General features: G+C 46.1%; 1 protein-coding gene across 1 annotated transcript in view; it reads right to left on the reverse strand.

Annotated features, from left to right (window-relative positions):
* LNX1 (ligand of numb-protein X 1) overlaps window positions 1–12,848 on the reverse strand; it is a 138,918-nt gene that overhangs the window by 14,578 nt on the left and 111,492 nt on the right. The window contains exons 6-8 of the mRNA XM_075500065.1: window positions 11,041–11,243; window positions 7,912–8,283; window positions 2,694–2,831 (exon numbers count right to left, since the gene is read on the reverse strand). Of these exons, the coding sequence (XP_075356180.1) occupies window positions 2,694–2,831; window positions 7,912–8,283; window positions 11,041–11,243 (713 nt within the window). The remainder of the gene's footprint in view (window positions 1–2,693; window positions 2,832–7,911; window positions 8,284–11,040; window positions 11,244–12,848) is intronic.

Below are 12,848 nucleotides of genomic sequence, written 5' to 3' on the forward strand. Positions count from 1 at the left end.
ATGGAGGCAGGCTGTCACGAGGGCAACGGCTTGGCCAAAAGCGGTTCCTGAGCCGTCGTACGAGCAAGATGGTGGCTGGAAGCTCGAGTTTATTCTTGGTGCTGAATACAGCCAAGGCTTGAGAGCAGGTTTCAGCCCACGTTTACATACACGCTCTGCAGCGACAGCTGCTTCCCTCAAAGAGAGCATTCCTGACCTGCTAATATCCCCTCCTACAGTAAGCTCAGGGGACAAAAACCACCTCAGAATTAATCAGAATTCAAGTCAGTTAGCAATGTCTCTATCAATCACACACAATAAAGCAACCCCGCTGATGGCAGCAGGTAGCAGACTCACCAAACCACGCACACATAGGGAACTCCTTTGACAGTAAAGTCCGGCCAACAAGCACTGCCTTGGCTTTGAGCAGGAGCGTGCGCTGCGTTAGGACACTGTGCAGGCCCTAGGCTTGCAAGCATTACTCCTGCACTAATGTCTATTTAAAAACAACTAACATTTTAAGTCTGCCAAAGCCTAGCGTTTAAAGATCTTGAATTGCAAACGATGTTCAGTTAAACCTTCAGCAAAAAAGCGTGAGAAATTCAAACTGACACACTCATACCCTATAAAAGGGCAAATAACACTCGCATAATGATTGTATCGGACCAAAAGCCCACAGTGCCTGAAGCTCATCATGTCCACCGGCTGTACTGATCTCCTGATCTATTGCCAGAGCATTTTCTCTGATATAAGTCCTCCACTGCACACACACAAAGCTAAAGGGAGCTAGGAACAGCTCAGAATTTTCTTTTTTTGGCTGTGATCTTCCCTGGAAAGTGCCCAAGTGGTGGCACTGGACAGAAGCCCACGGCAGCACACCCACTCATGTGCTTATGTAGCACCCACCTCTTGTGGCAAACTGGAAATCCCTCTGAAAGCCGTGACCTATCCAACAAAAGATGATTCATTAGTCTTTAAAGGACTGTTGTAGGTCAACACTGGCCCTTCAATCTCACAGCTACCCAAAATAGTGTTGGATTTACCAAGAATTCCCATCTAACACCTCTCGGTACAGGAAGAGAAAACGAGGATCTAGGGCAGTTTATGGAAGACAAGTCATGTTCCCAAATAATCCCATGTGGTATCAATTAATCAGATCAACGTGGTAGAGCTAGCAGGTGCTTGGAGCTTCACTAGAAACCATACAGTAGCAACACAAGCTAATTGCTGTCCTACACGTATCTCCCTAAGGAAATCATTACTTCATTAGGAAGTAATGCCTTGCAGATGCATAATTAGTTGGGCACTATTTGCTACTGGGAATAGCTACCGAGCATTGATGCTGCTGTCTGGTTTAACTCCTCCTGATCCAGTCTCACCTAACAAGGACTGTGATTGTGACTTCATGGAAAAGGAAAACTAAAAATAGATAGTCTAGTATAGTCTATTTTTTACACATAAAAACACTGAATAATGTAGTTAAAAAAAAAAAAAAGGAAAAACTGCAAAAATGGGTATCTTAAACATTTGTAAAATGCAGAGCTAGGCTTGTCTCCTGGCTGACAGCTGTGCACCCGATCTGACAGATGGTTCAGTCCAAAGGTCTCTTTAAAGACACATCTGGCTGCCCATCAGGCAGGATGGATTTAAACCAGCCCTGCCTGTCCACCTCCCTGATGCACCCCTGGCACGGGTGGCCAGGGGACCAGCTCGCAAGGGTTTGCATAAGTGGTGACGCTCAGAGCAATTAATGTAAATTAGCCAGGCACGTGACTAAATTTAGTGAAATAAACAAATTCAGCTCCTGCCAGGGCATGCCGTGTTCTGTCTATAGTGCAAAGAATAACATTGAGTAAACTCAGAAAAGGTATTTTCAGAGCTTTTGCTGCATTCGTTTCTGCTTTAAAACCTCATATATTTGACCACGAGAGCCTTAGGCAGAGAGCGTATTGCAAGTCTAAATGCACTGAACACACAACGTAACCGGGTGCAGAGGGAGGCTGGAGGGACAGGCTGGTAGCCAGAGCCACATCTGGGCGAGATGGCTGCTCTGCGCTGCCTGGCCCTGTGTCGGCTCCGGCCGTGCTGCACGTTGCCAGCCCTCGCAGCCCCCATCCCATGTGAGTGCCAGGTGCTGCCAGAGCAGAACCAACACGTTTTGGGTCCAAAGCTCCACAGAAACACAGCAGGCTCGCGGGGGCCGTGGAGACCGCAGCCGCCGTCTGCTGCCAAACTGCCAGCTGGGTCAGAGCACGGGTATCTTAAGAAATGAGCAACAGACTAATAATTACCATAATTTTCAAGCAGCTTATGGGAATCTATCAGGCCAGCGTATGAAAGCTTTTTGCCTGAAGACTTTGCTCCAGATGGAGAAACTTCGGATAAGACTGTTATTTTCGTTGGAGCGCATTGCCCTGTGCTGGCTCGCAGCGCCGGCCAGGTCCGTGCCCGTGGCCAGGATGCTGTGTGCACGTCAGCCCCCTGCCCCACCACTGCCCTTCGCTTTCTCCTTCCTCCCCGCCCCAGACGGAGTCAGGACAGAAGCAGTGTATAAATAATGAGGAGCACAGCTTTTACTTTCCCACTGCAAAATAAGACATGCTTCTGGTGTCAGAAGCCAGAGATAACACCCCGAGACGCTAAAACACTGGCTGCCCTCCCAGTCCCCTGTCCCACGGACGGCAGAGAAACCACGCGAGCGCTCGTGCCCTCACCTTGCCAGGGTTGTTTCTCTCGGCGGGACAGGGCTGGGGGCCGCCGCCGCCGTAACTCCAGCCCGTCTCCTGCAAGATGTCGGGGGTCTGCTGCCTGGTCTGCCGCAACACGACGAAGTGAACCTGCTTCTCGCTGGCCTGCGGGAGGAGGTACAGCGTGAATCCCACCGCCCCGGCGAAATAAACCCCTACGCTTCAGCCCCAGAGGATTCATGAAACGCGGGTCCCGTTTAAGCATGGTTCGGATTTCCCACTAACGTGGTTGCAATGACATAAAGCAGTAGCATCAGTTCAGGTCAATAAAGTTCATAAAAATTTACCGCCAGCTACTTAATACTTGTCTTGAAAATTTGGTGTTAACTCCGAAAAACCCTTCCTATCTGGCCCAAATTTGGCTGGAAGCAGCGATCCACCACAGTGAGTGCTGATCAGCTCTTGCCCACACCTGCGTGCACCACTGCAGAGCAGCGACCTGCCGGCCACGGGAAAGAGACAGACAACCAGAGCTGCTGCTGCCGGATGGGACCTCTGAGAAAGATGCAGTTGACCCTGTAAGGAGGGATGTACTCAAGCCTTGGCTGGTGAAAGTGGGGAATAAACAATGTAACTGAGTCCACCTGCATGCAACGAGCGCGACAAATGTAAGGCAGCTTAAAGAAAGGGATGTGCAACCACTTTGAGAAGTAAAATCCTACTGTACCAGAGCACAGAGAAAGAGGGAGGGCACAAGCAAGCACACAGAGTCATGGAGTTCAGGATGGACAACTAGCCCAAACTCTCGCTCTAGGAACAGGAACTGCAAAAACAATTAACCCAAAATAAGCTCAAAATGCTTCGGGGCCTTTTTGCACAATGCAGTCGTAATATTTATGTGCCTGAGAGATGCTGCAAAGCTTCTACTGAGTTACGTTTGCTCATTATTTTTAAGGTGTTCTACATGTGCCTATATTAGTGTTATTAATCCTGTGTACAGGTGAATTTTTTCTGTCTTACTGAATCAGCACTGTTTCCCTAGAAGCAAATGGCTTCGTTCTTCCCTTAGTGAGGCTCGTATGAACCTGTTCAAGACAACAGTGATGCAAAGCTAGAGCTGAGAGGGAGTGGGGTTTAGCTGGGTAAATCATAGAAGTCCGCCGTAAGGGCAAACCAACATACTGAACTGAAGAGAAGTGTAGAAATAGCCTCAATGCTATAGAGGCTATTTCTACATATATACTCAGAAGATAAAAAACCTAATTGTTTAATCTCCTTCTCTCCAGGCTAAAGATCCCGGTGGCAGGCAGGAGGGGCTCTTAAGGGCCGGTCTGCAGAGGGACTCCTGCCTGCTTGCTCGCAGGTTATTGCTGAGGAACTGCTCAGTATCTAACGCGGAGCCCCCCGCAAGCACGTCTGGAGGTCTGATCCCTGCAGTAGTGACGCTTGCTGGTACCACAGCTCTGGGAGCATCAGACCTCCAGACTCGCTTGCTGGCACGCAGACATGCCCTGCTTGCTGGGGAGAAGTTCCAAGGAAAGCTGGCATTGAACAAACAGCTGGAAACCAAACCCAGATCCAGTCGCACTATGGAAATCAAATCTCCCGCAGGCTGTTAACAGAAGCCAGAGGAGGCCCCTGGGATTTTTGTTTTTGTAGTTTGGTTTGTCTTCTCTGGAACTGGATTCAATAGTACTAGCTGAGAGTTAAAAAATGCTTTTGAAAAATCCAACTATAGTTAAAAAAAAGCAACCTACCTCTCCTAAACCTCCAACTTCAAGTCTGAAATCTGCATGTTCAGGCTGTGCTATTTCCAAGGAAGGTGGTATCTCAGTAAAAAATGTGCCCTTCTTTGTTACTTTCCCAATATCTTGAGAGATGCTAGGTTTTTCACCAGCAACTCAAATCTCCACAGCTTCATAATATATCATTTGGTACGTACACACATATTGCAGAATAACTTGTTAGGTATTTTTACCAGGTCTGTTTTTATGGAATATAAAGGCCTGAACTCTGGACTCAACTGGTTCCCAAAAGCAGAAAGCTGTATCTTTCTGCTGTATCCCAAAAGCGAGAAAGGAAACCACCCTGGTCCCTAGTTTGTAATATGATTGAGATGGAACTGAACAATACAAGACTAAACCTCCTAAGGGCATATGGCCCCATGGAAATCCAGTTTTCTCTAAAACAAACAACTTCAACTTACGCAATTTCTGTTTAAAACTCATTTGCTGCCACGTGGTTAGTCTTAAAGTTGCTTATTTACAGGAAGGTTGTAAATGTGATTAATTCTTGTAGAACGACTAGCAAAAGTTCAACAAGAGTCTCTATTGCAATGTCACTTTTGTCTCCAGGTCAGTCAGGTTGAGTAATTTCTCAGAAGTCCAGAGTGTTTTAAAAAGAAGTTATCCAAACAAGGCCAGCTTTTGTATTTATGTACTTCCATATAAAACCCATTAACATTTCTACTGATCAGAATATTAATTACTGCTTCATTCTGATCCCTCCCTCCCTCTTACCACTTGTTTTTCCCACAATTCCTTCTCTATTTTTTATGCTGAGGCAAGAATTAAAGAAATGAGCTTAGCTTTGAGACTGAATGCAAGTAATAGCTGAAACAATCTACTAGAATTAAAATTTGTGTTACAGCCAAAGCAAATCAAGCAGGGGGACAGAGACACGGTGGCAACTTCTGAGCATCTAGTAGGCAACTGCATCTTAAAAAAAGGCCGCAGTGCTGCTCCTGGCAGAAGCTGCCCCATCTCTCGCAGGGATGATGGAGCGTGGATGCGCTCCACATCACGACCTGCTTTCTGCCGGCGGCAGCTGTCGTGATGGAGAGGGGGTCGTGAGCCTGTCGCAGCTGCTCCGAACTGTGGCAGGGGAAAGAGGGAGAGAGGAGGGCGAACATCTGGGGCCAGTAAAGTCTGGCTCGACCCGTGCAGCTCGGCTTGATGTGCTCACACGAGCACCCACTGATCTGTTACCTTGTTCCTTTTCTTGTCACTCCCATGGAAAACAGATGTGGAATGTCACGTTATTTAGATTAAAAGTGCCACATCTGACACAAGGCCGTGACTAAAGATGACGCGACAAATGGGAAGCAGCAAACTCCCAAGTGTTACGATGTGTGCACGTTCCTAATTAGCACTTACGTGTTTTCTTCATTTCAGTTCTTGTGACTGAGCTTATAAACAGCCAGACACCTAATCTACTGATTGACAACTGCTTCACATATGCTAACGTACAATTGCTGAAGGCCTGAAGAATGAGATTTGTCTCAATTATTCATTATTTAGAAGTCAAAACTAGTCGGACTCCACAGAAATCTGATGTTCTCCCAGCTGTGCTTGGCCTAACAAGCCACCACCACCTTTTAGTGAATGTTAGTTCTGTTTTTAAAGAAACCGATGGTGTATTTGAAGCTTCCACCACCATTAATTTGAAGACTTCAGTGTACTGCGAGTGACACACGCTGAGGTCTCAACAGGCAGGATACTGTTGAGAAATCAGAGGACGCAGTAAGACATCCCTTCGTGTAAGAAGCAAATGCAAAACACTTGTGGCTTCAGTATAATGGTTTTTCTCTGGCATAACATGGAAACAGGAAACGCAAATGATAATTGATGAAAAAACATGACAAAAAAGACACAGGTTCTGGGAATTTTGCATTAGACAAATGTGATTCATAGAGCTCACATCAATGCAATGTAATCCTGGCTGTTTGGAAACCTGAGTCTCCCCTTTGATGGGCATGTTGTTTAAATTCCTAGGGACTGGTGTGCATTTCAAGCATTATTATAAATAACATCCACTCTTTGGAACCCAATAAGAGCTTTAGTTGCGTTTTTAAACACTTGTGTGTGGATGGTCTCATCAGTCATTTTTTCCATTTCATCTCTAGGCTGCATGTGTTTTTTGCTTATGAAGCACTGTTGCCTTGTTTTGTAGCCATAAAGAACTGTTCCAAGAATACCCATTTTTTAGAAAGGTTTTCATTCCAGACTTGTTCCCCTCTGAGAATTTAAACCTCCCCCCCTGCTGCCTTCTGCTCCCATTTAGTGAGCTACATAAAGTAATCCAGAAAGATGCTGGACCAGAATTTCAGCAACTGGCATTATGCAAGGGGACGCCGTTTTCTTTACCTATGCTATAAACTTCTCAATAAAAGTTGGCTGCAGCCAACTGTGAACCTATGCTAAAGGAGGAATCCTTTCCACAAAATGCATGGATTCAAATGCTTCTTTCAGTCTGACTCATGTTATCATGACTATACCTGTCGGAAAGGGGAAGCAGCCAGCCTGATTTGACATCTTGTTATTGAGGCACATGAAATTCTTCAATATGTGAACACTCTGCATGCCTCCAAATGGAATGTAAAATTGCACAAGTATAGTAACTGCTATAAATATGAGATAAAAGCAACAAAAGATTCTTGGCTTTGCTTTTTATGTTGAAGTTTTCTAAAAACATAGGCTGTAAAGAAAGAAAACAAATGAAAATGGTTCTGGAGGGGAAATTAGGCAGAAGCTGACTGATTTTGTAGCTGAGAAAGGCACAGGATTTTTTTCTGACAGTTTTGTGGTAAGACTGTTTAGTGCATTGCAGAGGCACCCCTTTGGTTCTCCACGTGAGTCTAAATAGAGATTTATAAAAACTACAGCTACAGATCCATTTTTTCCAAAACATCTGGATTTCCATATGCTGGATTTAGGTAAGAAATATCTACAAGGTATGGAGTACCTTCAGTCGTAAAACACACCCATGGGAAATCACTGAGTCTGGGAGGATGATGTTCATCCTGAAACATGCCATCCATTGCCTGAGGCTGCTCTGGTTTGCTCCAGGGCTGCACCAGGGAGCACTGTGGCTCCTTCTGAGCTGGAGGAGCCAGGACCCAGCTGGACCCAGTGCTCCCAGGGTGCAGGCTGGCCTGCCTTTTGGCAGATGGCATCACTCTTTGGTGATGCACAGGGTATACGGATGTTTACATTGATCTGTACAGTACAAAGCCTGATGGTAGAAGGCATCACTGCGAGAGTCCATGCCCATATTCACCCTTGTACCCACAGTGAAACCAGGGAGTTTTTAGAGGTGCAGATTCCCATCCGAGCTTGACACGTCTCCTTCCCTCCCCCAAATACACACGCATTAAGTTTGGCCCCTGCTTTGCAATGGATGGTGAAACTACGCTGCTTGATTTTTGCAAAGTTCAGAAACCAGGGTCAAAGTGGTGGTGCCAAACCTGTATCAGCTGGGCTGCGCTCTCTGGACTGCCGTACCGATGGTCGTGCCCATTGATGGCCAACACCCGGTCGTTCTCCTGAAGCTGTCCATCACGGGCAGCCACGCCGCCTTCCAGCAAGTTGAAAATAAATACCCCCGGTTCATCAGCCTTGCGGACCAGCTTTATTCCCAGCTGCTCGTCCGGACTGCTTTTGTTTAGCACAACATGGAAACTGTCGTCCCTATTGCAGTAAGCATCAAGGGAAAGTCCGCTGTTTCGGCATCGGTACCTCTGCTCTCGGAGCACCGTCAGTCGGAGCACGTGGCAGGGTTGCTTCAGGATTGACAGGGCGTAGTTGTGAGGCACATTTTTGATGTCCATGCCATTTACCTGGAAGAGAGAAGCGTAAATCAGCAGCAGAAAGACCGTCTAATCTGAATCGACACTGGAGAGGGCAGATCTATTTACACAGATGTCTTCATATGAAGTGACGTGTGCTATTTCAAACAGGAGGCCAAGTTTGCGGTGCAGAACAGTCTTCCCCCCAAGGAAAGGACGCACTGTACAGACACTTTCTGCCTTTTTTTCCCCCTTTCTCCCTGATAGTCTCCAGACATACTTGTTATTTTTCAGTTTTACTATTGCTCTTTCCAAAGCTCCAATATCCTTTCATATATCTTAGTTTCATTCCACTAGCTTCTGATTGCAAATCGCCTTGCCAGCCTTTCCTTTCACTCCCACCACTTTCCTGCTGTTTCTCTTCTTCATTATCTCCCAGCTGTTCTAGGTATGATAAAAAAAAAGTTCCCCACTAATGAATCTCTAATTAAAATGGAGAAAAGAGCCTCAAGTAGAAGTTTAAATGCCCTGGATATTTACTGGCAATTATGCTGATATACCACACCAGAGGACTGGGCTTTTTACATATCTCAGTGTTTTCCAGGTAAGATTTAGCTCAGATGGTGGTAAAAACTGCATAACTGCCACTCCTTTAATTTGGCTAGGGAAAAGAAAGAGAAAAAAAAGAGCTTCCAGTCAATCCTGTCATGTCCATGTGTTTAAGAGTAACTAGGCATTGGACTTTATCACTGCTAAATGAAAACCAGTTGCGAGGTTGTAATTCGTTGCTGGCTGGAAAACCCGCATCAGACAAGTTATTTCCATGTAGTTTTACATTGCACAGGTTGAACCATTTAAATATTAAGAAAAGTCTCCAAACTGCAACAGAAATGTTCCCCAGCATGGACAAAAGCATTCGACTGGTGTTTGTTTTTGTGACTGCCTTTGCGGGCACGACGGGGCTGTGGCCACTGACAGGGGACTGCACCCCTAGAAACACAGCTCAACTAACTTTAAGTTGCCAGCTTGGATACCACAAACGGCAGGAGCTGCACCAGCAAGGGGCTGAGCTTGCTGGGTATCCTTGGTAAATCCCCGGGCAGTCGGCCACGGCCAGGGAGAGCTGAGCTGGGCCCGTCTGTGCTGCAATCACAGCTTCCCACTGCAGTTTGGATGTGCCCTGCAGGAACAGTTTTGGCTCAGTGGTGCCATTAACTCTGCCAGTCTGTGCTGGCACCAGGACAAAAAGCCTCCCCGAAATGCACGACTGGGTGACGCTCATCCAGCTGCCACCTGGAACCACAATCCAGAGGCAAGTTTAAACAGTGCCAGAGAGAAGTAGGCCCACATCATGATCCTGAGAAATCTCTTTGGCCACGGTCTGTCGGACGTGAAGCAGAAAGCATGTCACAACCCTGCCACACCTCAAGTGTCCTCAGCTACCACTGGGGTCAGCAAAAACTAGGAAAGCATGGTGGCTTACAGGTGGTGCTCTGAACTTCAAAGGACAGTATCCTTAATAATTACTCACATGGAATGTGTAGTCGAAGTCAGTAGGGCTGGGAGAGCTACTCACTAACCCTACCAGCCAGGCACGCCAGTGCAGGCAGTAAGATGGGGATCCGGAGTCCCACCTGGAAGATGACCCTGAGATATGCATGCCAGACCTTGCAGTCCACCCCACTTCCAGCCCCTGTAGCCTTATCCCAGCTAATGCCACACTGCTTAGCCTGGGTACCAGCACCAGTCTATCCCTGGCAGCATGGCCCACAGTGAACAAAGCAGCCTGCTCAAATGTTTACCTGTAATTTGGAAAGCCTGTGCTGAGCTCTTTGCCATCCCTGGCCATGCTGTCACCAATATTTGAGCTAGCTGATTTAAGCTGCTTTGGGTATACCTGGGTGGGCTGCAGCTGTACCTTTGGCTTGCAATGTGGATATACCTGTGCAATCCAACTACACACCATCAAAGCATCAAAGCAAGGAAAGGAACTAGTATTTTCTGTCATCACTCTTTTCTTCTAAGGATTGAAGCATTAATATAATTTAGCATCCTTGCAGAGCTCCAAGTCGCTGGGGCAGCTGAGAGTCCAGGTCCCATTCAAAAGCTATTGCTGAAGCCACTGCTCACAAGATACGTGATCTTTAACCACCTGGCCTAATTCTTGTTCATCTGTTATACATTTCTACAGAAACAAGAGCAGCAGTAGCAGCCAACAGCTAATGCCTGAATGCTGCTCAAGTTTGTTCTCAGAGATTTCACCTGTGGTTGCTGGTGGAGCAACACTCCCAAAATAGAGCGGGCAGCGTCTCACGCTCTGCGGTGCTGAACACGTCATACAGAGGAGCTAGATGCTGCAATAACTTAAACCTGATCAGGCCCCTACCACCTACCCTGGTGTAAGTGGGATGTAAGGCAAGGGAAACCTCACTAACTGAGATTTAAGCCCACAGTTCAGTAGAAAAAAACGGTCAAAAAGCCCAGCCTCTGCTTTCAGAAAAAAACTTTTGCACCACTGGGTCAGAAATGCCAACAGTATACTGTGCTACGTTACATTTTGGATCTACCATCTTCGGGTAGAAATCAGAGAGGCCTGGTGGTGAACAGGAAAAATAAATAAATCTGCCAGCCTCGAAAACAGTTGAAATGGATGAAAACATCACAGCATGCAGAGGAACTGAACGTCTTTCTGCATGCATTATTCTACCCATACAAACAAGCAACATTGCAAATCTCACCTCGTGATCAACTTGTATGGTCTTATTCTTTGTTAGGATACTTTTATCTTGTACCTCCACAGTACTGTACCTTTAGTATCATGTCTCCAGGCAGCAATCTTCCATCTCTGGCAATTACCCCATCTCGATAAATATGCTGTATAATAATGTGAATCAAAGGAGTCTCACTGCCTCCCACAATCCTAATGGCCAGGTTTTCATGGGGATCGGTACGGTTGATCTTAATGCAGGTAATTTCCCCATCTGGAATCAGGTGATACAGTCTGGGAAAACCTGGAAATGCACATTATAAGGTATTTATTTGACATCACAGCTTTGCTTTGTTAAAACATGCGCCACACAACTTCAAGTACCTGCCAGTTATCCAAACTAGGTTTTACGTGTGGATGTGATTTATACTAAGTGGGGAGGAAAGGATACATGAGTTTGCTGAGTGGACTTGAAGGGATCTTTTTTTAATTAATACATTCAAGCTTCCTTTTTTTCCACAAAACACAGCCCCAAACCTTTCATGTAATCCAGACAGATGAAATATACTTAAGAAAAAAAACAACCCAGTTACATGTGTTAATATTTTAAGGGAACAAAATACATTTTTAGTCACCAGAGACCCCTCTGAACCAGGCCATGGTTCCTTGCTGGCCCTAGGACAGACGGGCATGGGCACCTCGACAAACCTCCATCCCCACTGTGGTGGGCTGCACACCCTGTCTCACTGGCAGCTTCCCAGGCTGGCCTGAGCAGTGCCTGCCCTGTTTGCCTCCGTTTTTGGTGCCATAGCTGAGGAGTGGGTGCTTGGCTTGTGACACCCAAGGAGGCACTCGTTTCCTTCAGCTAGGAGAAAGGCAAGATTTCTCGGGCAACCCAAGGCAAACAGTAGTTTCCCTGCCAGGCTCCCCTCATCGCTGCTTGAACTCTAGGAAGTAGGAATGGCTGGCTCTTACTGCGCCATGTCTGTATTGAAACCACAGTATGCTCAAGGTGCCTGGAAGGAAAGGTCTCTGCTGGTCTGGCAATCTGGGTGTGGGGAAGAGGGACTAATGGTGGGCAGGGGTCCTTTCTGTATTTATAATGCACTGGATAAGAGTATCCTCTTCCAAACCCTACTTTTCAGCTGGCATGTTTGCTTTCACAGCATGTGCCTAATACTTTCTTTCCTTCCAGGTCAATTCAAAATTTTAATCCACATTCAACAGTGAGCAAAGTGGAAGTAAAAGCACCAGTGAGTTTTCCAGCACAGGTGTATCAGCCTTAAATTATTTTGAATACCCCATAGGTGAGAGAAAGCTTCTGAATTTTTTGTGTGTAGGTCCAATCCAGCGCTTATATGAAAAACCTGTAAGTCGAAAAATTCAGTGCTAATATATTTTCAATAACCTAGTTTAGAAATGAAAGTACAGTGACTGTCACTGAATAGCAGTAAAGTGTTAAATGAAAATTAACACAGCAGTATCTGAGATAGAATAAATATTTTCTACTACAGAATTAGCAGACAGCAAACCAGCAAGGCACCAACACCTTTTGGGAGAGAGCAAGGGGAAAGAAAGAACAGGAAAAAAATATTAAGAAACACCATGCTGCGTCCCTTACCACTTCTCTGATCATATGCTCTTCAGGGCGGGAAGCTGTCTTCCTCCACGTCTGTAAAAAGCACCTACCGGTAGCACAGACGTCGACTTTGTGGCTTGACACAGAGCTGACAGGCAATAAAAGTCTATCTAGATAACCATACGGCCTTCATCAACCTAATACCCAAGTATTCATGTAGTTTATACTCTCGTAGTAGCAGTTTCTGTGTTAATAAGGGTTCACTTCAGTTTTGCACCCAGCTTTAATGTCTCAGGAATGGAATGTGCTCTCTTGTCCCCATACTCTATT

The sequence above is a fragment of the Mycteria americana genome, chromosome 4 (genome assembly GCF_035582795.1).
Source record: "Mycteria americana isolate JAX WOST 10 ecotype Jacksonville Zoo and Gardens chromosome 4, USCA_MyAme_1.0, whole genome shotgun sequence".
Classification (NCBI taxonomy): Eukaryota; Metazoa; Chordata; class Aves; order Ciconiiformes; family Ciconiidae; genus Mycteria; species Mycteria americana.